This window comes from Monodon monoceros, unplaced genomic scaffold (genome assembly GCF_005190385.1).
Source record: "Monodon monoceros isolate NGI ecotype Baffin Bay Population unplaced genomic scaffold, NGI_Narwhal_1 Super_Scaffold_12, whole genome shotgun sequence".
NCBI classification, from domain to species: Eukaryota; Metazoa; Chordata; class Mammalia; order Artiodactyla; family Monodontidae; genus Monodon; species Monodon monoceros.
This window is the reverse complement of record NW_021703768.1, coordinates 7,246,563-7,270,323: the sequence shown is the minus strand read 5'-3', so window position 1 is coordinate 7,270,323 and position 23,761 is coordinate 7,246,563. Positions and strand designations below refer to the sequence as shown.

The 23,761-nt window shown below is 39.9% G+C and overlaps 1 protein-coding gene across 2 annotated transcripts in view; it reads right to left on the bottom strand.

Annotated features, from left to right (window-relative positions):
• The window catches only part of ADCY2 (adenylate cyclase 2), a 433,385-nt gene that overhangs the window by 131,493 nt on the left and 278,131 nt on the right, over positions 1-23,761 (bottom strand). For both annotated transcript variants that reach the window (XM_029217111.1, XM_029217112.1), the window contains exons 5-6: positions 8,732-8,880; positions 1,314-1,425 (exon numbers count right to left, since the gene is read on the bottom strand). In XM_029217111.1, coding sequence (XP_029072944.1) covers positions 1,314-1,425; positions 8,732-8,880 — 261 coding nt within the window. The remainder of the gene's footprint in view (positions 1-1,313; positions 1,426-8,731; positions 8,881-23,761) is intronic.

Sequence of the window (23,761 nt, the reverse complement as noted above, 5' to 3'; positions counted from 1 at the left end):
TGTAATTAGTTAAGATGAGGTCATACAGGAGTAGGGTGTGCCCCTAATCAGTCTGACTGGTGTCCATATAGAGAGAAGTAATTTGGACACAGAGCCTTGCGTGTGGGGAGAATGCCATGTAAACACTGGAGCTTTGTTGTTATCAGCCAAGATTAGGATGTTTCTTCCTATTGTGACCAGGTAGTGCAACAAAAATGACCTTTTACTGACTCAAACTTTCAAGACGTTTTCTAAAGATGAGGCCCCCTCTACCCCAAACTCAACCTCTTCCTTTGGTTTGGTAAAGGAAGGAAACAGAGCTATACTCTTAGTGATTTTTTAGAATTCCCAATGAGATCTGTCATGGTCAGTTGCGCAACATAAGACACCTCACGGAAAGCTTGACCCAAGAGTCACTCTGTGAACATCTACAAGCCAGATTTATGCCTAGGAGGCCTGGCTGGAATTTTCTTTATTGTTTAAAAGTGAGCAAAATCTCACCTATTGTTTTCAAAATCTCACCATGAACTAAACTTAGAACCAACTCTTCCTTATGTAAAGAATGCATTTTAATAAGCATAATAATGTATTTTTGTTGGGAATAATTCAGAGACAAAATTAAGCTGACCAGAAACATTTTATGAGAAGTAGAGGGCTAGCAGGAAAGAAAGAAAACTATCAATATTCCCACCAGAAACCTTAATAGTTCCAATAAATAAGTCTAGAATAAGGGCTAGTATGATTTTAGATCAGTTGTCATCACTTCTTCTCTGTGAAACTTCCCACAGATGAGCATATGAATGACAAATACTGAACTTACATCTCTGCAAGTGGCACAAGGGTCAGTGGATAAAATGGGGACAACAGTCAATAAAGGGCTTAGGAAGAAGGGATGCATCCTATTTTAGGGATTTTCCCAGGATGCCATTTAACACTATGAATATGTAATAGTTACAACTGGAGAGGAAATCATATTTCCAACTCCTTGACATCGAAATGCCTAAAAAGAGAATCTTAGAACAGCACAGGAGAGAGAGATGTGCAAATCAAATCTCATCATCTTGAATATATTTATTATATGTGTGCTGAGTTATATACATGGAGAAGTTTTAAAAGTAGATGAAAAATATGCTAATTATATGCTATGACATCTCTCATTCCCAGTGTAGGTTTGAGATTTATCAGGGCTCGATGGCAAATAAATCCAACAAATCTACAAACAACATTCCTAAAGGATGCTTTTATGAAGAGGTAAAAAATTTATAAGGGACCAGAGAAAAAGTAAGCCCAAATTTTATATATCCTCAAAATAGAAGGCAATCACTAATACTCACCTTTGCAATTTGATCAAATTTTCCAAAGAGTTCATTCAGCATGTGGACCAGTTCTCCTGGGGAGCAGTCACTGGCCAGACGGGTGAACCCAACAATGTCCGCATAGAGGATACTGTGGGAACAAACCAGTGGGTGCCATATTTGCAAGTTGATATTCGTTAAGAAAGTAATGGTAGTTTTTCCCATTGAAAGAGTATAAGTTTTTACATTTTATATTTTTGCAAAATGTCATTTCCCTGGGTATGGAATATGTAAACATTTTGCTAAACTTTCCCATTAAATTTTTTTTTGATGTTAAATTTTTATAATTAAATCGTTGAAGAAAAAGTCATGCGATGCATGTTCTCTATTCTAGTCCTTTTTTACTGCTCACCTTTCTTCTCTCAGGGCTAGCCCCTCCCCGCCTCTCTCATTTATGTGGTCTTCATCCTGACAGTACATTACAGTGTCATAATTCTGATATCAAAGGAGTATGCTTCTATTTGAATCATTACATGATTTTATATTATAAGGATTCCTATGTAGAAGAAGCAAAATAATAAAAGTCAAATCCTGTTTTTATTGTTTCAAAGAAAAAATTCTGGCTTCCTTACTACCTGCCAGGAGAACAGATACAGAACATCTTTCTAAAGCTCAGAGTTTGGTTTGGGGATGCATTAAACAAATAAGGACACCAATCAACGTCCAATTACAGTGATAATAAGTGCTATAAAAGAAAACAGCAGAGTGCTGTAAGACAGAACAGTGGAGGTGGTGAAGAGTCAGGGAAAGTCACTTAGGAAATGACAGTACAGCTTCCCTTCATGGGATGTACAGGCTGGGAGGGCAAATGTGAGATTCCTTAGAGTTGTGTATGTGTTTAGCTAACCTTGATGGGTCAGGATAGAGAAACTACAGCACCACTGTGTACATTACAAATTTACCTACACAATAACGTGTTTATGTTTTGTGTAAAGGACTAATAAAGAAGCCTAAAATTCTGGGTTCAGGTAGTGAATATGGTATGGTTTAAGATGGGCCATGAAACAAAAATAACTGCCAATTCACAAAATTTTATGAAATATAAATTTACCATATATAGGATCCAGCAATTCCACTCTTAGGTATATACCCAAAAGAGCTGAAAGCAGGAACTCAAACAGATATTCGTATACCCATGTTCACAGCAGTATTATTCATAAAATGAAACAAATGTCTATTGACATTTAAAGAAATGGATGGATGAAACTGTGGTGTATAATACAGTGGAATATTATTCAGTCTTTAAAAGAAATGAAATTCTGACAAATAACACAACCTGGATGAACCTTGAAGACATTAAATTGAGTGAAATAAGCCAGACTCAAAAGGACAAATATTATATGACTTCACTTATATGAAGTACTTAGACTAGCCCAACCATAGAGACAGAGAGTAGTATGGTGACTGCCAGAGTCTGGGGATGGGGCGTTGTTGTTTAGTGGGTATGGAGCTTCAGTTTGGGATGAAAAAAAAGTTCTGGACATGGATGTTGGTGATGGTTGCAGAACAGCATGAATGTATTAGTGACACTGCACTGTACAATTTAAAATGGTTAAAATTGTAACTGCTATGTATATTTTACCACAATTTAAAAAAAAAGTGCGGCAGCCATCAGCCTGGTCCCAGGCAGAACATGGCTTGATCTCTGCTGCTGGCAACACTCTGCTCCTCAGGCAAAGTACAAGGCTTGTGGCTTCACCTTGGAGGAAAGACTTGCTCCTCTGATGATGGACAGAAGCAGGGGGAGACCTCTGGTCCAGGGAAATCAGGGCTGCTGGGGCTTTTGTGCTCTCTATTCAGATGGTGCCATAAAACCATCCCTACTTCTCCTGTGCTCTCCTGCAGAGGCAGGGACCCACAGATGCTGAGCCATGGTCCAAGAGGAGGCATTACTCTCACTCAGAGGAAGATGCCCGATCCAGGCAGCATGGGAGGGAGAACGTGAGAACGAGTGGTTGACTCTACTTCTTGTTGACAACCTCCACAGTGTTTCCTGTATCAAGACATGTAGTGGGTGAAGGAGCCCAAGATGGGCTGAATGTACAGGTCTGAAGCTGGCCCTGTGGTTACTGGGCAGGAAGATGCAGACTGTATATGAGTAACTGGGACACAATGTACAAAGGGTTATGGAAGAGGAGACGCAGAGCACTTTGGGGTTCACACAGGAAGGAAACCTGACCTAGACTTGGATCACATCACCACTTGAGAAAGACCACTCTGGCGGCAGCAACCTGGAGGTGGGCAGGTCAGTTAGAATCATATCCGGTACATCCCGGAGAGCCCTGTGGAAAGTCTATAAGTGGGGGAGATGGGGAGAACTGGACAGAGAGGGGAGATTTGTAGGAAGGAGAATGAATCAGGCTTTGTTAGGGATTAGATGTTGTGGGAAGTATCTAGGAAAAGAAAGTGCTGAGATAAAGACCGGTTTCTGGCTGAGTACTGGGGCTATACCTAGTGTACAAATCAAATCAAGCTTGCAGGAGAAGTTGACTAGCTCCACTTTGGTTGGGTTGAGTCTGAGGGTGGTGTCAGTGGGAGACCCAAGAAGAAGACCATTAGGTAGATGCTTATGGAAAACTATGGCTGAGTTCTGTGTCTTAGCATCATATAGATGGTCATTAAGTCCTGGGCGAGAGCTGGAGAGAACAGAGGAGTTAGGAGAGACCTGGAAATGCTTTCATTTACAGAACAGCCTAGATGTAGGGACGAGAAAACAATAAAGAAGACTGCAGGGAGAAAACAAAGGGGAAACAATGGCATGGAAACCCAAGGATGTAGAATTATTTAAGTGCAAAGACAAGGTGAATGGGACCAAGCATAACCATGTGGTCAATGAGATAGGATGCAGAGGAAGTCATATTCAGATTTGGGAACAAGACAACTGGTGGTGAATGTAGGAAGAATGAGTTCTGTGACATGGGGGAGGTTAATGTCAGAGGGTGGTGATTTGAGGAGGGAGAGAAAATAAGGAAGTCTAGTTAGAGAGTGGAAAATTGTTCTAGAATCTGGGCTATGAAATTCATGGACGTAATTTCAGAGTTGGAGGGTGGTACTGGATTCAGGGATTTATGTTTGTTTTCAAAGACATGATGGGTTTGCGAATGTTTCAGCACTAGTGGGAGGGATTCAGAGGAAGACAATGATTCAGAAGGCAACTGGTAGTTGCTACCTTCACATCTACAAATTCTTTTTCTTCTCCACTTCCTCCTCATCCTACTTATTACTATTATTATTATTATATCAGTTAGTAAAGAGCTAGTCAATGTTATTAACAGAGAATAAATATTTCATTGAATGAATCATCAAAGCAAAACTAAAAGTTATCAACAGATCTTTTTGGTCTATCAACCTAATAATTCTCATTAAAAAACACCCTCAGTTATTGACTGAACTACCTGCATTAGCCAGGTATTTTATCTGCTTCTTTGTTTATTATACCTGTCCTGTTTCAGGAGGAAAAGGCCATATGTTTTCATATTTCATTTAAAATTAATTGGTACTCCATGCCATTGAAGCTTTTCCATTTTTAAGTTTTAAGAATTTAAGTTACTTTAGGATCCCAAATATGTTTTATGAATTTAAATTTAATACTGCAAACATATTCTACATAATCTCTGAAGACAGTTGAAGGTGCTTCACCAATCCTTTGCCTTAGATAAGTGTGTTTAATCAGCTTCCAAGATGGCCCCAGTGATCCTCACCTCCAGTACTCACACTCTTGTACTGTCCCTTCCCATAACGGGTAGGGCTGACTTGTGTAACCAATAGGATACTGCAGAAATGACCAGAAATGACCTTCCAAGGTTAGATCATAAAAGATATTGAAGCTTCCACCTGGACCCCTCCCTCTGGGGAAGCAAGCGGCCATGTTGTGAGGATACTCAAGCAAACTGTGAAGAGGCCCAATGATGAGGAACTGAGGCCTCCAGCCAACAGGAAGTTAACCTGTCCACCAGGTGGGAAGTCACATTGGGAACAGATTGCCCAGCAGCCTGCAGCCTCATGGGAAAGTCTATGCCAAAACCACCTGGGTAAGCTGCTCCCAAACTCCAACCCGCAGATGTCGTGAGATGATTATTGTTCTTTTTTTAAAAAAATTAGGTTATTTGTATTTTTATTGTTGAGCTGTAAATGTTCTTTATATATTCTGGATTCAAGTCCTTATCAGATATATTATTGCAACTATTTTCTCCCATTCTATGGTTTTTTTTTTTTTTAAATGGGTCTTTTTTTTTTTTTGAAGTATAGCTGATTTACAATGTTGTGTTAATTTCTTCTATACAGAAAAATGATTCAGTTATATTCAGTTATATATATATATATATTCTTTTTCATATTTCTTTCCATATGGTTTGTCATAGGATATTGAATATAGTTCCCTGTGCTATACAGTAGGGCCTTGTTGTTTATCCATTCTATGTATAATAGCTTGCCTCTGCTAATCTCAAACTCCCAGTCTTTCCCTCTTCCAACCCCCTTCCCCTTAACAATCACAAGTCTGTTCTCTATGTCTATGAGTTTGTTTTTGTTTCATAGATATGTTGATTTGTATTGTATTTTAGATTCTACATGTAAGTGACATCATATGACAGTTGTCCTTCTCTGACTTACTTCACTTAGTGATAATCTCTAGGTCCATCCATGTTGCTGCAAATGGCATTATTTCATTTTTTATGGCTAAGTACTATTCCATTGTATATATGTACCACATCTTCTTTATCCATTCATCTGTCAATGGACATTTAGATTGCTTCCATGTCTTGGCTATTGTAAATGGTGCTGCAGTGAACATTGGGGCGCATGTATCTTTTTGAATTGTGTTTTTTTCCAGATATATGCCCAGGAGTCGGATTGCTGGATTATATGGTAGCTCTATTTTTAGTTTTTTGAGGAACCTCCATACTGTTTTCCATAGTGGCTTCAACAATTTACATTCCTACCAACAATGTAAGAGGGTTCCCTTTTCTCCACATCCTCTCCAACATTTGTTATTTGTAGACTTTTTGATGATGACCATTCTGATTGGTGTGTTTATTGTTCTTTAAATTACCCACTAAGTTTTGGGGTAATTTGTTACACAGAAACTGATAACTAATACAGATATTATGCAGACAATTATCAACTGCTTGAGATTGGTTGTGTCTTCAGTCATTTTTACAGGTCTATTGTTCCAAGATTATATCACAGCTATTTAAAGATAGTCTGTGATCCTATTTAGATAGGCACATTTATCCTTACACATTTTGAATACCAATAAGTGACATAAAAATATTTCTGGAGATGAAAGGGGCATTGCTGATTTTCTTATAGTTAAGGCTGGAAAGAGCAATTTCTACTATAGTATATCTTGTCAGACACCATAAATGCTTTTTCTTTAATTATGTAGGTAAAATGCTTAAAAACCTAAATGCAGTCTAGTGTTTTAAATAATTTTATTCCTTTTTTTTTTGGCTGCACTGGGTCTTCATTGTTGTGTGCAGGCTTTCTCTAGTTGTAGTGAGTGGGGGCTACTCTTTGCTGTGGTGTGCGGGCTTCTCATTGTGGTGGCTTCTCTTGTTGTAGAGCATGGGCTCTAGGCACGCGGGCTTTGGTAGTTGCAGCATGTGGGCTCAGTAGTTGCCACGTGTGGGCCCTAGAGTGCATGGGCTTCAATAGTTGCGGCGCATGGGCTCAGTAATTGTGGCATGCGGGCTCTAGGATGCATGGGCTTCAGTAGTTGTGGTGTGTGGGCTCAGTAGTTGTGGCTCGCAGGCTCTAGAGCACAGGCTCAGTAGTTGTGGTGCACGGAATTAGTTGCTCCACAGCAAGTGGGATCTTCCCGGACCAGGGCTCGAACCTGTGTCCCCTGCATTGGCAGGAGGATTCTTAACCACTGCACCACCAAGGAAGTCCAGCTTTACTCCTTAACATGTATGAATGTTCTCTGTCTCAGTGTGTGTATATATATACATATATATATATATATATATATACACAAACACATAAATATATGCATATATACATACATACATATATATGTATATATACACACATAGTTCTTTCCTATTATTCCAAGAAAAAAAAAGGTGGGGACTATAAAAAAATTTACTCCTGATTCCTCATTTATTCAATGTTTTTTCCTTAGTTCCTACTTGATATGCAACTTTTTTTCTCTTGTCTCCCTTTCAATGTGCATTTCTCATTGTATATTAGCTCTTTGCGTGCTTGGGCCATACCTTTTTCTAAAATCATGTGTTAAAATGCGATTTGTCTTAGCAATGCATAAATTAAGCTACAGTTAAATTTGTTTCTTAATAAACTTCAAAAATCCTTGAACTGAAGTAACCAGACAGAAGGCTGCATCACACAATGGAAAAGGTCTGGACTTGAAAGCAAACAGCCCTATTACAATTCTAGACGATTCTAAACACACTTTAGTTTGTGTTTGTGGTTGTTGTTATTAAACTATTGAATGGGGTGGGGGGTGACTAAAGGAATAACATAATGAGTGAGGCATGCACAGGTTACTTATTGAGATAACCCAGCCAGAATAGCAAGCACCACTGCAATGTAATCGAATGGATGAAAGGACAGCCCCCAGAGAAGTAGTGTCAGGAACGGGTGGGCATGGAGAACAGTGAGGACCAGGGCACCCACATGTGGAGAGGTCCCACACCACTGTAGCCAGAGATGGAGGGGAGCACAGGAGGGAGCACCCTCTCCAGACTGAAGTGAGGACCTGCACAGCTCCTCTCTAGAGCTCAGGGGAGAAGAGGTCCTATACCATCCTCCTTCCTGACCACAATCCCATGTTAGTTTTCCAGTTACTGGGAATCCAGGAATGGCTCCCTGGGAAGCATGGATGGCTGTGCCACTCTTGGGAAAGCAGTAACTTTCATTATAATTTAATTAAGGTGCATGTTGGTCCCCTATGATGCTGGGTACCAGCCATACCCTAGAAACCCATCATTCCTGATTGACAGCAGAACATCCAGCTTCCCTGGAAAGTGCTGGCTTCCCAAGGCCCTGCCCTTGCCAAGTCTACCTTGAGGAAACAGTCCTTGTGCCTAGAGCCCATGACTCTTTAATCTTACTGACACTGAGTCCTGGGTTTCAGGGACACAGTGAGCTCTGACCAAGGAGTTCCCAGAATAAGGGCTCATTGTCCACTTTTCTCCCTTTTGTAATTGATGGTCACAAAATGCAATAAGTAGAGGAACCCGTTTTCTTATCTTAATGTGAAGCCCCAAGAGGCAGCACATGGGTAGGTGGAGTGATAATTACTCTACACGCAAAGATAAACAGTTCCAAAGGACACATGAAACTGTAAGATTATGGGCTCCCAGTTAAATATGTCCCCCACCTGGCATACAGGCTCCCCAGACTTGCTGCGGAAGGAGAACAGAGCAGCAGCGTACCTGACATTGGTGTGCCGTTTGACGTACAGGTTGTGAAAATTGTTGGTGTTTTCCATTTGGCCGGCTTTGGGGCCCTGCAGCCTCTGGATGATCTCGGCTTTCATCTCCATGGCTATGTGCGCTGGCAGCAGGGACAGCAGAAGTCGCTCCTGAAACCAGGTGTGGAAGGAAGACCAAGAGATGTTACACAACCAAGGTCACAGCCAAGTATCACCTAATATCAATACTGATTTGTAGTGGGGCTAATTTGAGGACTCTTTACAAGTTAAAATACAGATTCTAGAAATACATATTGAAAAAAATATAAAATTTTCTAAGGTCAGAGTGTGTTGTTATTTATTGAGTTCTGAGCATGTCTTTTTCAGTATGGAGAATAAAGGAAGGCATAGTTATTTCCCTGAGGGTATTATTTATCTATTTGATTTTAAAGTAGTGAAGCAGAAATAATATTAAAGTGCCAGAAACCAGTGGTCAGTCTAAGATACAAAACACTCATTTTCACCTGCTTGTTCATTTGCGAGATAAAGTACAAGCTTTATTGCACTTTTGAAAGTCAGCCCATATTCCACATTTCCTAAGTAAGAATGACATATTTTCAAATATTTCATTTCCTCTGTGGTGACCATCCAATCCTCTTTAGTGCTTCTAAACTATTATAAAGACAGAGTCAGAAATATTAGCTTCTGAAAAAGACATCACCTATGAGAAACTATAGGTGGGACACAAAGAAATGATAACATATGAGATTTTCTTGTATTTTTAGTCTTTAAATTCAGTATATCTCATACACAATAGCATGCAATATTACACATGCTTTAATCTGTATTTATTATAGTTAGAGTGGCAACTTTTCCATTCTCTTCAAGGAAACTATGCAATTTTTTGAGAAAAAGTATCATAGATGGCAATCTTTGCAAGTTGATATTCATCCTTGAGTGTTTTAAACATTAATCTATTACAGAAAACACCATATTCTTCAGGCATTGTGGATTTAGCTAGTGGTATTCAGTGTGTATAAACAAACATTTGTTGAATGCCAAGTTTTCTCCTTCTTCCACATTGTCTCTTTTTTTCTTTAAAAAAATTTGTTTTTGGTGGACAAAGTGGTGAGAGAATAGAGGAAGGGGTGGGGAAGCTGAGCTTTGCTCACAGATTCACTGGTCCAGGTGTCTGTCCCCTGGGCCCACCCACAGTGCCCATCACTTTGGGGCTGTTGGGAACTTCCACCAAGGGAGCAGAGGGTAGGCCAGGAGTGCATCTTGATGAAGATGAAATGACCCTCACCACAGCCCATCCCCAGCCTGACCCAGGAAGACAGGTGCAAAGTCAACAGGAGACTCAGCGTGTGCCTGTGTAAGGTCTCAGTGCATGGTAGGGAGCGTTTCTCTATGAACTGGCATAACTGAGTGTTGATTGTTTGTTCATTCCTTGCGTCCTTCATTAACCCAATCAGAAAACATCCATCACTGCCCATTAAATGCCAGACCCCTTGATAAGCACTAATGGTAAATGCAAAGAAGAAGAGGACAGTGTCCCTAATATCATGTTGCTCATGATCCAGGAAAGGGCCCACCCACAGTGCATAGCTGTTAGATGAGGCTAGAAAGACAGGCTGGTGTTTGGAGGAAGCCACGTGCCTGGGATCTGGGAAAAGAGGGGGAGCTAATAGACGAGGAGCACCTGCTATGCACCACATGCTCCCAGGAGCCATCTTCACGTGAACCAAATAAATCAAAACAACAGCATCATCTGACTGGTATTGTTACCAACCTCCTTGCAACAGGGGCAAAAAGAAGCAGTTAGATAAAGGGCAGGGAGCTGACACTTGTCCTAACACTTGTCACACACCAAAGGGAATTTTATTGGTACTTAAGAAAGAGAACACTTTTTATTTAATAATCATCTTTTCACTTTTTTGTTAAATTCCCCTTGATGTTTCCATTTAAATTAAGAAATGAAATGCAGAAATCAAAATTTTTTAATAAGGTAAATGTCCATATATACATCTGGGGAAATATAAATTAATATGAACTGTACAAAATAATGAGGCTAATGTCTAGTGTGGTCTAAAATATAACAGAATGAAATGCACAATGACAATAACACAAAAGATGAAATGGGAGTCAATGGAATAAAAATGTTCTGAGGTCCTAGAATTGTGTGAGAAGTGGAAAAATAAAGCAACTTATGTTAGACTGTAGTAAGTCAAGAGTGGATGCAATTTCCACATCAGCAACAAAAAGTTTGAAAAAATGTATGACTAACAGGCTAACAGAGAAAATGGGAAAGGAATCCTTGATTAATCCAAAATAAGTCAATAAAGAAGAGTCAAAGAAAACTAAAAACAGGTGGGGCAAATAGAAACTAAATCATAAAGTGACAGTTATCAGCCTGTTGTGCCAGAAATTATATTAAAATTAATGGACTAAATATTCCAATTAATTGACTAATACTGTCAGATTGGACTGAAAAAAGACAAAATGTAACTCTAAACTACTCACAATAAACACACCTGAAATATAAGAATACAGAACTATCAGAAATTTAAAAAGATACACCAAAAAGAGATGAATTATAAAAACCTTAATAATAAAAGAAAAAGCAGTATACCTATACCAATATCAGAAAAGTACTGTAGATATTCCAGTCTTAAGGGAAAATATTGACAAGTCCACAAATTTTTTAGAACTTTTTTTTGGTGAGGGAAATACCACCAGATTTTATTGTGGACATTGGCAATATAACCCCTTATGTGGTTCCTTCCACTCAAAGAGACTGGTGGTATGAAGGGCAGTGAAGTGGGGGGCTTGTCTATTGCTTTACTTCTCAATTACTGCAGGAGTTCTTGGAAAGTAGCATTTTCCCTGCAGTTATTTGTTCAATGAATGAATGATCTGCTGTGCATTTCACCTGGGGCACAATAAAGAAAAATCTAATTTCAAAGTGGAGACCTGGGTAGACAGTGCTTATGATTTCTTTTTTTCTTTTTCGTTGCAGTACGCGGGCCTCTCACTGTTGTGACCTCTCCCGTTGTGGAGCACAGGCTCCGGACGTGCAGGCTCAGCGGCCATGGCTCACAGGCCCAGCCACTCCGCGGCATGTGGGGCCTTCCCAGACCGGGGAACGAACCCGTGTCCCCTGCATTGGCAGGCGGACTCTCAACCACAGTGCCACCAGGGAAAACCTGATTTAAAATTAGATTAATGACCTTTTTTTTAAAAAAAAAAATCTTTATAGGAGTATAATTTCTTTAAAATGTTGTGTTAGTTTCTGCTTTATAACAAAGTGAATCAGGTGTACATATACATATGACCCCATATGTCTTCCCTCTTGCATCTCCCTCCCTCCCACTCTCCCTATCTCACCCCCCTAGGTGGTCACAAAGCACCGAGCTCCTCTCCCTGTGCTATGCGGCTGCTTCCCACTAGCTATCTATTTTACGTTTACTAGTGTATATATGTCCACACCACTCTCTGACTTTGTCCCACCTTACCCTTCCCCCCTCCCCGTATCCACAAGTCCATTCTCTAGTAGGTCTGTGTTTCTATTCCCGTCTTGCCCTTAGGTTCTTCATGACTGTTTTTTACATTCCATATATGTTAGCATACGGTATTTGTTTTTATCTTTCTGACTTCACACTGCATGACAGACTCTATGTCCATCCACCTCACTACAAATAACTCAATTTCGTTTCTTTTCATGGCTGAGTAATACTCCATTGTATATATGTGACACAACTTCTTTATCCATTCATCTGTCGATGGACACTTAGGTTGCTTCCATGTCCTGCCTATTGTAAATAGTGCTGCAAGGAACATTGTGGTACATGACTCTTTTTGAACTATGGTTTTCTCAGGGTATATGCCCAGTAGTAGGATTGCTGGGTCATATGGTAGTTCTATTTTAGTTTTTTAAGGAACCCACATACTGTACTCCACAGTGGCTGTATCACTGTACATTACCACCAACAGTGCAAGAGGGTTCCCTATTCTCCACACTCTCTCCAGCATTTATTGTTTGTAGAGTTTTTGATGATGGCCATTCTGACTGGTGTGAGATGATATCTCATTGTAGTTTTGATTTGCATTTCTCTAATAATTAATGATGTTGACCATTCTTTCATGTGTTTGTTGGCAATCTGTATACATTCTTTGGAGAAATGTCTATTTAGGTCTTCTGCCCATTTTTGGATTGGGTTGTTTGTTTTTTTGATATTGAGCTGCATGAGCTGCTTGTAAATTTTGGAGATTAATCCTTTGTCAGTTGCTTCATTTGCAAATATTTTCTCCCATCTGAGGGTTGTCTTTTGGTATCTTTTATGGTTTCCTTTGCTGTGCAAAAGCTTTTAAGTTTCATTAAGTCCCATTTGTTTATTTTTGTTTTTATTTCCATTTCTCTAGGAGGTGCGTCAAAAAGGAACTTGCCTGATTTATCTCATAGAGTATTCTGCCTATGTTTTTCCTCTCAGAGTTTGATAGTTTCTGGCCTTAAATTTAGGTCCTGAATCCATTTTGAGCTTATTTTTGTGTATGGTGTTAGGGAGTGATCTAATCTCAGACTTTTATATGTACCTGTCCAGTTTTCCCAGCACAACTTATTGAAGAGGCTGTCCTTTCTCCACTGTACATTCCTGCCTCCTTTATCAAAGATAAGGTGACCATATGTGCGTGGGTTTTTCTCTGGGTTTTCTATCCTGTTCCATTGATCTGTATTTTTGGGTTTTTGCCAGTACCACACTGTCTTGATTACTGTAGGTTTGTAGTATAGTCTGAAGCCTGGGAGCCTGATTTCACCAGCTCCATTTTTCTTTTTCAAGATTGCTTTGGCTATTTGGAGTCTTCTGTGTTTCCATACAAATTGTGAAATGTTTTGTTCTAGTTCTGTGAAAAATGCCATTGGTAGTTTGATAGGGATTGCATTGAATCTGTAGATTTCTTTGGGTAGTAGAGTCATTTTCACAATGTTGATTCTTCCAATCCAAGAACATGGTATATCTCTCCATCTATTTGTATCATCTTTAATTTCTTTCATCAGTGTCTTATAATTTTCTGCATACAGGTCTTTTGTCTCCTTAGGTAGGTTTATTCCTAGATATTTTATTCTTTTTGTTGCAGTGGTAAATGGGAGTGTTTTCTTAATTTCACTTTCAGATTTTTCATCATTAGTGTATAGGAATGTAAAGATTTCTGTGCATTAATTTTGTATCCTGCTAATTTACCAAATTCATTGATTAGCTCTAGTAGTTTTCCAGTAGCATCTTTAGGATTCTCCATGTATAGTATCATGTCATCTGTAAAAAGTGACAGCTTTATTTCTTCTTTTCCAATTTGGATTCCTTTTATTTCTTTTTCTTCTCTGATTGCTGTGGCTAAAACTTCCAAAACTATGTTGAATAAGAGTGGTGAGAGTGGGCAACCTTGTCCTGTTCCTGATCTTAGTGGAAATGGTTTCAGTTTTTCACCACTGAGGACGAGGTTGGCTGTGGGTTTGTCATATATGGCCTTTATTATGTTGAGGAAAGTTCCCTCTATGCCTACTTTCTGCAGGGTTTTTATCATAAATGGGTGTTGAATTTTGTCGAAAGCTTTCTCTGCATCTATTGAGATGATCATGTGGTTTTTCTCCTTCAATTTGTTAATATGGTGTATAACATTGATTGCTTTGTGTATATTGAAGAATCCTTGCATTCCTGGGATAAATCCAACTTGATCATGGTGTATGATCCTTTTTCTTGTGCTGTTGGATTCTGTTTGCTAGTATTTTGCTGAGGATTTTTGCATCTATGTTCATCAGTGATATTGGCCTGTAGTTTTCTTTCTTTGTGACATCTTTGTCTGGTTTTGGTATCAGGGTGATGCTGGCCTCATAGAATGGGTTTGGGAGTGTTCCTCCCTCTGCTATAGTTTGGAAGAGGTTGAGAAGGATTAGGTGTTAGCTCTTCTCTAAATGTTTGATAGAATTTGCCTGTGAAGCCATCTGGTCCTGGGCTTTTGTTTGTTGGAAGTTTTTTAATCACACTTTCAATTGCAGTGCTCGTGAATGGTCTGTTCATATTTTCTATATCTTCCTGGTTCAGTCCCAGAAGGTTGTGCATTTCTAAGAATTTGTCCATTCCTTCCAGGTTGTCCATTTTATTGGCATAGAGTTGCTTGCAGTAGTCTCTCATGGTCCTTTGCATTTCTGCAGTGTCAGTTGTTACTTCTTTTTCATTTCTAATTCAATTGATTTGAGTCTTCTCCCTTTTTTTCTTGATGAGTCTGGCTAATGGTTTATCAATTTTGTTTATCTTCTGAAAGAACCAGCTTTTAGTTTTATTGATCTTTGCTATTGTTTCCTTCATTTCTTTTTCATTCCTTTCTGATCTGATCTTTATGATTTCTTTCTGCTAACTTTGGGGGTTTTTGTTCTTCTTTCTCTAATTGCTTTAGGTGTAAGCTTACGTTGTTTATTTGAGATGTTTCTTGTTTCCTGATGTAGGATTGTATTGCTATAAACTTCCCTCTTAGAACTGCTTTTGCTGCATCCCATAGGTTTGGGGTCATCGTGTTTTTATTATCATTTGTTTCTAGGTATTTTTTTATTTCCTCTTTGATTTCTCAGTGGTCTGTTGGTTATTAAGTAGTGTATTGTTTAGACTCCATGTGTTTTTATTTTTTACAGATTTATTCCTGTAATTGAGATCTAGTATCATAGCATTGTGGTTGGAAAAGATATTTGATATGATTTCAATTTTCATAAATTTACCAAGGCTTGATTTTTGACCCAAGATATGATCTACCCTGGAAAATATTCCATTAGCATTTGAGAAGAATGTGTATTCTGTTGTTTTAGGATGGAATGTCCTATAAATCTCAATTATGTCCATCTTGTTTAATGTACCATTTAAAGCTTGTGTTTCCTTATTTATTTTCATTTTGGATGAACTGTCCATTGGTGAAACTGGAATGTTAAAGTCCCCTACTTTGATTGTGTTACTGTCGATTTCCCCTTTTATGGCTATTAGTATTTGCCTTATGTATTGAGGTGCTCCTATGTTGGGTGCATAGATATTTACAATTGTTATATCTTCTTGTTGGATTGATCCCTTGATCATTATGTACTGTCCTTCTTTGTGTCTTGAACAGTCTTTGTTTTAAAGTCTATTTTGTCTGATATGAGAATTGCTACTCCAGCTTTCTTTTGATTTCTATTTTCATGGAATATCTTTTTCCCTACCATCACTTTCAGTCTTTATGTGTCCCTAGGTCTGAAGTGGGTCCCTTGTAGACAGCATATATACAGGCCTTGTTTTTGTATCCATTCAGCCAGTCTATGTCTTTTGGTTATAGCATGTAATCCATTTACATTTAAGGTAATTATCAATATGTATGTTCCTATTACCATTTTCTTAATTGTTTTGGGTTTGTTATTGTAGGTCTTTTCCTTTTCTTGTGTTTCCTGCCTAGAGAAGTTCCTTTAGCATTTGTTGTAAAGCTGGTTTGGTGGTGCTGAACTCTCTTAGCTTTTGCTTGTCTGTAAAGGTTTTAACTTCTCCATCAAATCTGAATAAGATCCTTGCTGGGTGGAGTAATCTTGGGTGTAGGTTTTTCTTCTTCATCACTTTAAATATGTCCTGCCACTCCCTTCTGGCTTGCAGAGTTTCTGCTGAAAGAGAGCTGTTAACCTTATAAGGATTCCCTTGTGTGTTATTTGTTGTTTTTCCCTTGCTGCTTTTAATATGTTTTCTTTGTATTTAATTTTTGAAAGTTTGATTAATATGTGTCTTGGTGTGTTTCTCCTTGGATTTATCCTGTATTGGACTCTCTGTGCTTCCTCGACTTGATTAACTATTTCCTTTCCCATATTAGGGAAGTTTTCAACTATAATCTCTTCAAATATTTTCTCAGTCCCTTTCTTTTTCTCTTCTTTATCTGGGACCCCTATAATTTGAATGTTGGTGCATTTAATGTTGTCCCAGAGGTCTCTGAGATTGTCCTCAAGTCTTTTCATTCTTTTTTCTTTATTTGGCTCTGCAGTAGTTATTTCCACTATTTTATCTTCCAGGTCACTTATCTGTCCTTCTGCCTCAGTTTTTCTGCTATTGATCCCTTCTGGAGAATTTTTCATTTCATTTATTGTGTTGTTCATCACTGTTTGTTTGCTCTTTAGTTCTTCTAGGTCCATGTTAAATGTTTCTTGTATTTTCTCCATCCTATTTCCAAGATTTTGGATCATCTTTACTATCATTATTCTGAATTCTTTTTCTGGTAGACTGCCTACTTCTTCATTTGTTAGGTCTGGTGGGCTTTTGCCTTGCTCCTTCATCTGCTGTGTGTTCCTCTGTCTTCTCATTTTGCTTAACTTACTGTGTTTCGGGTCTCCTTTTTGCAGGCTGCAGGTTCGTAGTTCCCGTTGTTTTTGGTGTCTGTCCCCAGTGGCTAAGGTTTGTTCAGTGGGTTTTGTAGGCTTCCGGGTGGAGGGGTCTAGTGCCTGTGTTCTGGTGGATGAGGCTGGATCTTGTCTTTTTGGTGGGTATGTCCACGTCTGGTGGTGTGTTTTGGCGTGTCTGTGGCATTATTATGGGTTTAGGCAGCCTGTGTGCTAATGTATGGGTTTGTGTTCCTGTCTTGCTAGTTGTTTGGCATAGGGTGCCCTGCACTGTAGCTTGCTGGTCATTGAGTGGTGCTGGGTCTTGTCGTTGAGATGGAGATCTCTGGGAGATTTTCGTTGTTTGATATTACGTGGAGCTGGGAGGTCTCTTGTGGACCAGTGTCCTGAGCTTGACTCTCCCACCTCAGAGGCACAGCCCTGATGGCTGGCTGGCGCACCAAGAGCCTGTCATTCACACGGTTCAGAATAAAAGTGAGAAAAGAAAGAAAGAAGAAGATAAAATAAAATAAAGTTATTAAAATAAAAAATAATTTTTTTAAAAAAAATTTAAGTAATAAAAAATTTTATAAAAAGGAAAGAAAGAACGAAGAGAGCTGCCAAACCAAAAACCAAATCCACCAATGATAACAAGTGCGAAAAACTGTACTAAAAAAATACCCCCAAAACAGACAGACAGAACCCCAGGACAAATGACAAAAGCAATGCTATAGAGACAAAATCACACACAGAAGCATCCACATACACACAAAAAGAGGAAAAGGGAAAAAAAAATATATATATATATATATATATATATATATATATCGCTGTTCTCAAAGTCCACCTCCTCAGTTTAGGATGATTCGTTGTCTGTTCAAGTTTTCCACAGATGCAGGGTACATCAAGTTGATTGTGGAGATTTAATCCGCTGCTCTTGAGGCTGCGGGGAGGGATTTCCCTTTCTCTTCTTTGTTCGCACAGCTCCCGGGGCTTAGCTTTGGATTTGGACACGCCTCTGCGTGTAGGTCCCCAAAGGGCGTCTGTTCTTCGCTCAGACAGGACTGGGTTAAAGGAACAGCTGCTTCGGGGGCTCTGCCTCACTCAGGCCGGGGGGAGGGAGGGGTACGGAGTGCGGGGCGAGCCTGCGGCAGCAGAGGCCAGCGTGACGTTGCACCAGCCTGAGGTGCGCCATGCATTCTTCCGGGGAAGTTGTCCCTGGATCCTGGGACCCTGGCAGTGGCAGGCTGCACAGGCTCCCTGGAAGGGAAGTGTGGATAGTGACCTGTGCTCGCACACAGGCTTCTTGGTGACGGCAGCAGCAGCCTTAGCTTCTCTTGCCCGTCTCTGGGGTCCGCGCTGTTAGCCGCAGCTTGCGCCCGTCTCTGGAGCTCCTTTAAGCGGCGCTCTGAATCCCCTCTCCTCATGCACCAGGAAACAAAGAGGGAAGAAAAAGTCTCTTGCCTCTTCCGCAGGTCCAGACTCTTCCCCGGACTCCCTCCTGGCTAACCGTGGTACATTAGCCCCCTGCAGGCTGTGTTCACACCACCAACCCCAGTCCTCTCCCTGGGATCCAACCGAAGTCCGAGCCTCAGCTCCCAGACCCGCCTGCCCCGGCAGGTGAGCAGACAAGCCTCTTGGGCTGGTGAGTGCCGGTCGGCACCGATCCTCTGTGCAGGAATCTCTCCGCTTTGCCCTCTGCACCCCGGTGGCTGCGATCTCCTCTGCGGCTCCGAAGCTTCCCCCCTCCGCCATCTGCAGTCTCTGCCCGCGAAGGGCCTTCCTAGTGTGTGGAAACCTTTCCTCCTTCAAAGCTCCCTCCCACTGGTGCGGGTCCCGTCCCTATTCTTTTGTCTCTGTTTATTCTTTTTTCTTTTGCCCTACCCAGGTACGTGGGGAGTTTGTTGCCTTTTGGGAGGTCTGAGGTCTTCTGCCAGCGTTCAGTAGGTGTTCTGTAGGAGTTGTTCCACGTGCAGATGCATTTCTGATGTATTTGTGGGGAGGAACGTGATCTCCACATCTTTCTCTTCTGTAATTGAGATCAGAAGCTCCACCCTAATGACCTTCTTGGTCATAAATACCAGGCCTGGGCAAAATCTGGATCAGTGATTTTCATACAAAGGGAAATTTAACTACTCTGCAAAATAACGCAGTGATTACTTTGGGTTTTTCTCTCTGGCAGACAATGATACTGTTGGTATGGGAGAGGTGTGAAAGACTCATTCAGGGGAAGGGGAGACCCCAGCTTCACATCAGCAGGCTGCATCCAAGGAAAAAGAGAACATTCAAAGTGTCTCCTGGTTGGAAAATTGTTGGTAAACATTGGCAACCACTTGAAATTGAATTTTGATTTGATTTGTATTCTGAGCTCGAATTCCCTTCTGTTATTCTCCAAATTTCATTAATGATCTAACAATATAGCAGCATCATGTTAGCTGAAAGGTGACAAGGTGAGTTCAAATTTTGGACTAGAGCAAAATGTGTGAGACTTCTCTGCATGCGGACGGGGCCAAGATAAGCAAAAGCAGGAGGACGGAAAATAACTGAGGTCAAAAATAGAGTAAGAAATCAAGTAATGTTTTGGTTTGTCAACAGAACAAGTGACCCCAGAAAAATGGAGCCACTTGGAACTCAGATTACCAAGAAATTACTAATGACGTGAAAAATAGATGTCCATATTTTAAAACTTAGAAGACAGGCTGTGTCCTTGTTACACACAAATTGAGAGTTCAATACATTTGGTTGATGATCTAGTGTCTATACAATTCTGCTCCCTCTCTGATCTCAGAACTCACATGGAAAGACAGTGGGATTTATTTTTAAAATCAATGGCACTTTACTACCTTTTGTAAATCTTAATACAAAGAGCTGTTCCATCATCTACTCATCTTTCACTACCCACCTGACAAATACATCTATTTGCCACTTATTGTCATTTTTCTGTGTTTTGGCTTCCATGACCAACCAGATGGTTAGACATTTGGGAAGTCTGAAGGTCATAAAACATGTGATACATCCAAGGAACTACTTAGACAACAAGACAACAGACTTTGTCCCTTAAAGTTTGGAACTGAGTTATGCTAATGTTGCATTCACTTAATTCTATTCTGGTAGCTACTGAACACACTGTATGTACTGAGTAACCCTGCATGGGATGATCTCTGTTTCTCTTTCTGTTTATTGATCAGTGTATTGCATCACTGGATGTGAGGTCAAAATATTATAAAGCGCTCATAATGTTCAAAATCTATTTAAACAAAGAGAGGAAACCTATTGAGGAAAGTATGGGCTGCTGTCAACAAAATCAGAAGACCTGTCTGGTCACCCTCTCAGACATGATCAAAGCAGTCGCAGACGGGAGCAAAAGGAGGCGTGTTACTGAGAGTGCCATCAAATCTCTGTCATAAAGCAAGTAGATACTGAATACAAATTTGTTAACTTCGAAAAGAGTGACAAGAAGTGTTGGCATGTAGGAGTAACAGATTATGAATCTGGTCTAGGCTATCTGTTTAGAAATCTCAATGGAATCTGTGTCTACAGCGATGTCTGACGATTAGCTTAAGTAGATTAAAACCAATTTTGTACCTTCTGATGGGTGATGGAAGAGTCAAGGGCTAAGAAAAAACAAAACGCATAAGGTCACAATGCTTAGTTGACATCGTTCTGCATTATTACCATGTGATGATAACCTGAGTGTCCACGTGGATTCGGTGCAGTCAGTCGACTCTCCCAATGTTTATATTCATTTCTAGTTATGCTTTCTGGAGCCAATGTTGTCGGTGTCCTAACCATATTCCTTCTGCCTTCCTTGGAGGTCACCTGAAGCCTGTTCCTTTCTAAATCTACAGTTTCCTGTGCCTCAACCAATGAGAAAGTAATTGGTGGATATTAAAAAAAAAAATCATTTATAAAATGATGGATAAATGCCCGAGTTTCTGCACCCACACCCCTCAGTGGGCAGGTCTGAGCATCTTCCACACTTCCCTTGGAGGGTCTCCAGATGGACTGAGCCAGTTGCCCCTTTCAGGAGCTGGAGCGGGACCCTCCCTGGTCCACTCACGCTGCCACCTGGAACCACTTCCCAACTAAATGTCCACACCCACATCCTTGCCTTAGGGCTGCTTGGGACAAATCTAACGGAGACATTTCTAAACATCTTCTCTCTTCTGCCTACATTCTGTAATAAGAATACACTAAACCCCAAAGCACACAGAGCCAGCTTTTCCTGAAAGACAGATTTTATGAACAAAAAGATGAATCAACTATAGTAATTCTCTTTCATGCCCATAACTTCATTTAATAACCAAATGTAAACCATGATCTTCATTTTAGCCCCACATGTAGGCAGATGACTGGTTTTTTATAGGTAGTTTGAAAAGTACAGGAAATCAACTCCATATGTTGTGTAAACCAAATTTTTCTTTTTTTGTGTGTGTTAAGAATTTGTGTGAAGGTTGAATGGAATAAAGATTTTGGTAACAGCCAACCAGCCTAAGGAAAGGACCCATGGCTTCTCCACTATCATGTGATTCTGGTACCACTGGTGGATGGCAAGACCTGTGATCAGAGTCCATGGACAGTATCCATGCTCTGGGGTCTGCACATCTCCTCTTGGTGATCACAGAATTGGGTATTGGGGTAAGCCTTAAATAAAAGCCTGTACTCAAATGTGGTAAATCAAGTCACTTTTAAATATGTCTTTCTTCCATTATAAAATGCTTTGCTCTGAAAGAAAAGCCCAATATTATGGGACACATGATAAATTTCAACTCAGTTCATAATCTGACAAGGTTAATATTTCCATTAATATTTCAACTTTTTGCTAATATAGCTGTGTACCCTGCCAAATTATCTGAAAGCAACACACAAACTTCAGTGTTTAATATACTGGATATGACTTAGCTACATTACCTCCAAATACATTGGAGAAATTTCTTAAGGGGACTTTTGGAAAATCAAGTTGTCACAAAACTGATTGATATACACCATTGCTATTTCTTTCTCTTGCTACAAAAGATTGTCTACATACAGAGAATCTGGATAATTCCAGACTATTCAAAGGTTATCCAGTGAACAGCTTGACCTTGGTTTGAGAGTTCCATTTTAACACAACCCCTTTTTTCCTAGAACTTGTTCTTTTAAATTGTGCCTCAGAGAAAAGCTACAGAGCTTGTAAATTTCAACATACTACTGCTCAAAATTCCGGACACTCTGCACTACGAAGCATTTCTAATATAATGAAACAAAGCAGATATTTAACTTTATATTTATGCTACTTTTGAGATTATTTTGGTTGATAAGAAAGTCCAATGTAAGCAAAGATAAATTGTACTTAAATTATGAGCTAAGATACAGAGATGTACATTATATCCTGTTCCTGCATTAAACCATGCATGTAATAAATATTTAAACCTGCTGTATTTTTCAAAAGGGAGGATGACAGGGCCATGCTTTTTTTTTATAAGAATTAAAATTGTTTTCTCTTTCCAAATTCTTATTTCTATTTAGTTCTTATTTTAAGTGCAATTCAATTACATCAGGATGCCAAAACAATTCAATAAACAGAAGGGATATTGTTATGTAGTTTTCTTCTCCCAACAGAAAGGAGCTACCAGAAGAAACAGACACCAGATCCCTAAGCAGCCACTGTGTTACATGTGGTGCTGAGGAGACAGATGATGTTATTCAATATTTTCCTGCAGTATAAAAGGACCAGGTATCCACTCAGAGTCAAATGCTGAAAACTCTGTACTTGGAAAATACCTGCCAGGGATGTGCATATATATCAGTATCTTCTCTCAGCTGTATCTTCTCTTGCAGCCAGCTTCCTGCTTGCAGGTCTCTGAGAAGAAGCATCCTCCACTGGCACCAACCTCTATCACTTGCACATCTCTGAAGATAAGGTCTAGTAACAACTGCTATTGCCACTGTTTCTTGTTATAAAATTTAGTTTCTTTCTCTTAGGTCCATCTTTAGAAACTTTGCTTTACATCAATCAAATCAGAACACATTTAATACTCTTACTATTTGAGAGGCCTTGCTTTATCTTTCTTTGACTTTTACAAAAAAGTCAGTAGTCATATTCATGTATGATAGAAAGTAGCAGTACTTTAGAGTAGAAACAGCACCTAGGTAAGAGTATATGTGAGTCCTTCCCTTTCTCTGTCACTACATAGAAGACCTCAATTAAATCACTCCAGCCTAAGACTATACTTTCAGGGATCATTTCTAGAGATAACAAATGGCGAAAATCTCCCAGAGGTCTCCATCTCAACACCAGCACCCAGCTTCACTCAAAGACCAGCAAGCTACAGTGCAGGACACCCTATGCCAAACAACTAGCAAGACAGGAACACAACGCCACCCACTAGCCGAGAGGCTGCCTAAAATCATAATAAGTCCACAGATACCCCAAAACACACCACCAGACGTGGACCTGCCCACCAGAAAGACAGGATCCAGCCTCATCCACCAGAACACAGGCACTAGTCCCCTCCACCAGGAAGCCTACACAATCCACTGAACAAACCTTAGCTACTGGGGACAGACACCAAAAAAAACGGGAACTACGAACCTGCAGCCTGCAAAAAGGAGACCCCAAACACAGTAAGATAAGCAAAATGAGAAGACAGAAAAACACACAGCAGATGAAGGAGCAAGATAAAAATCCACCAGACCTAACAA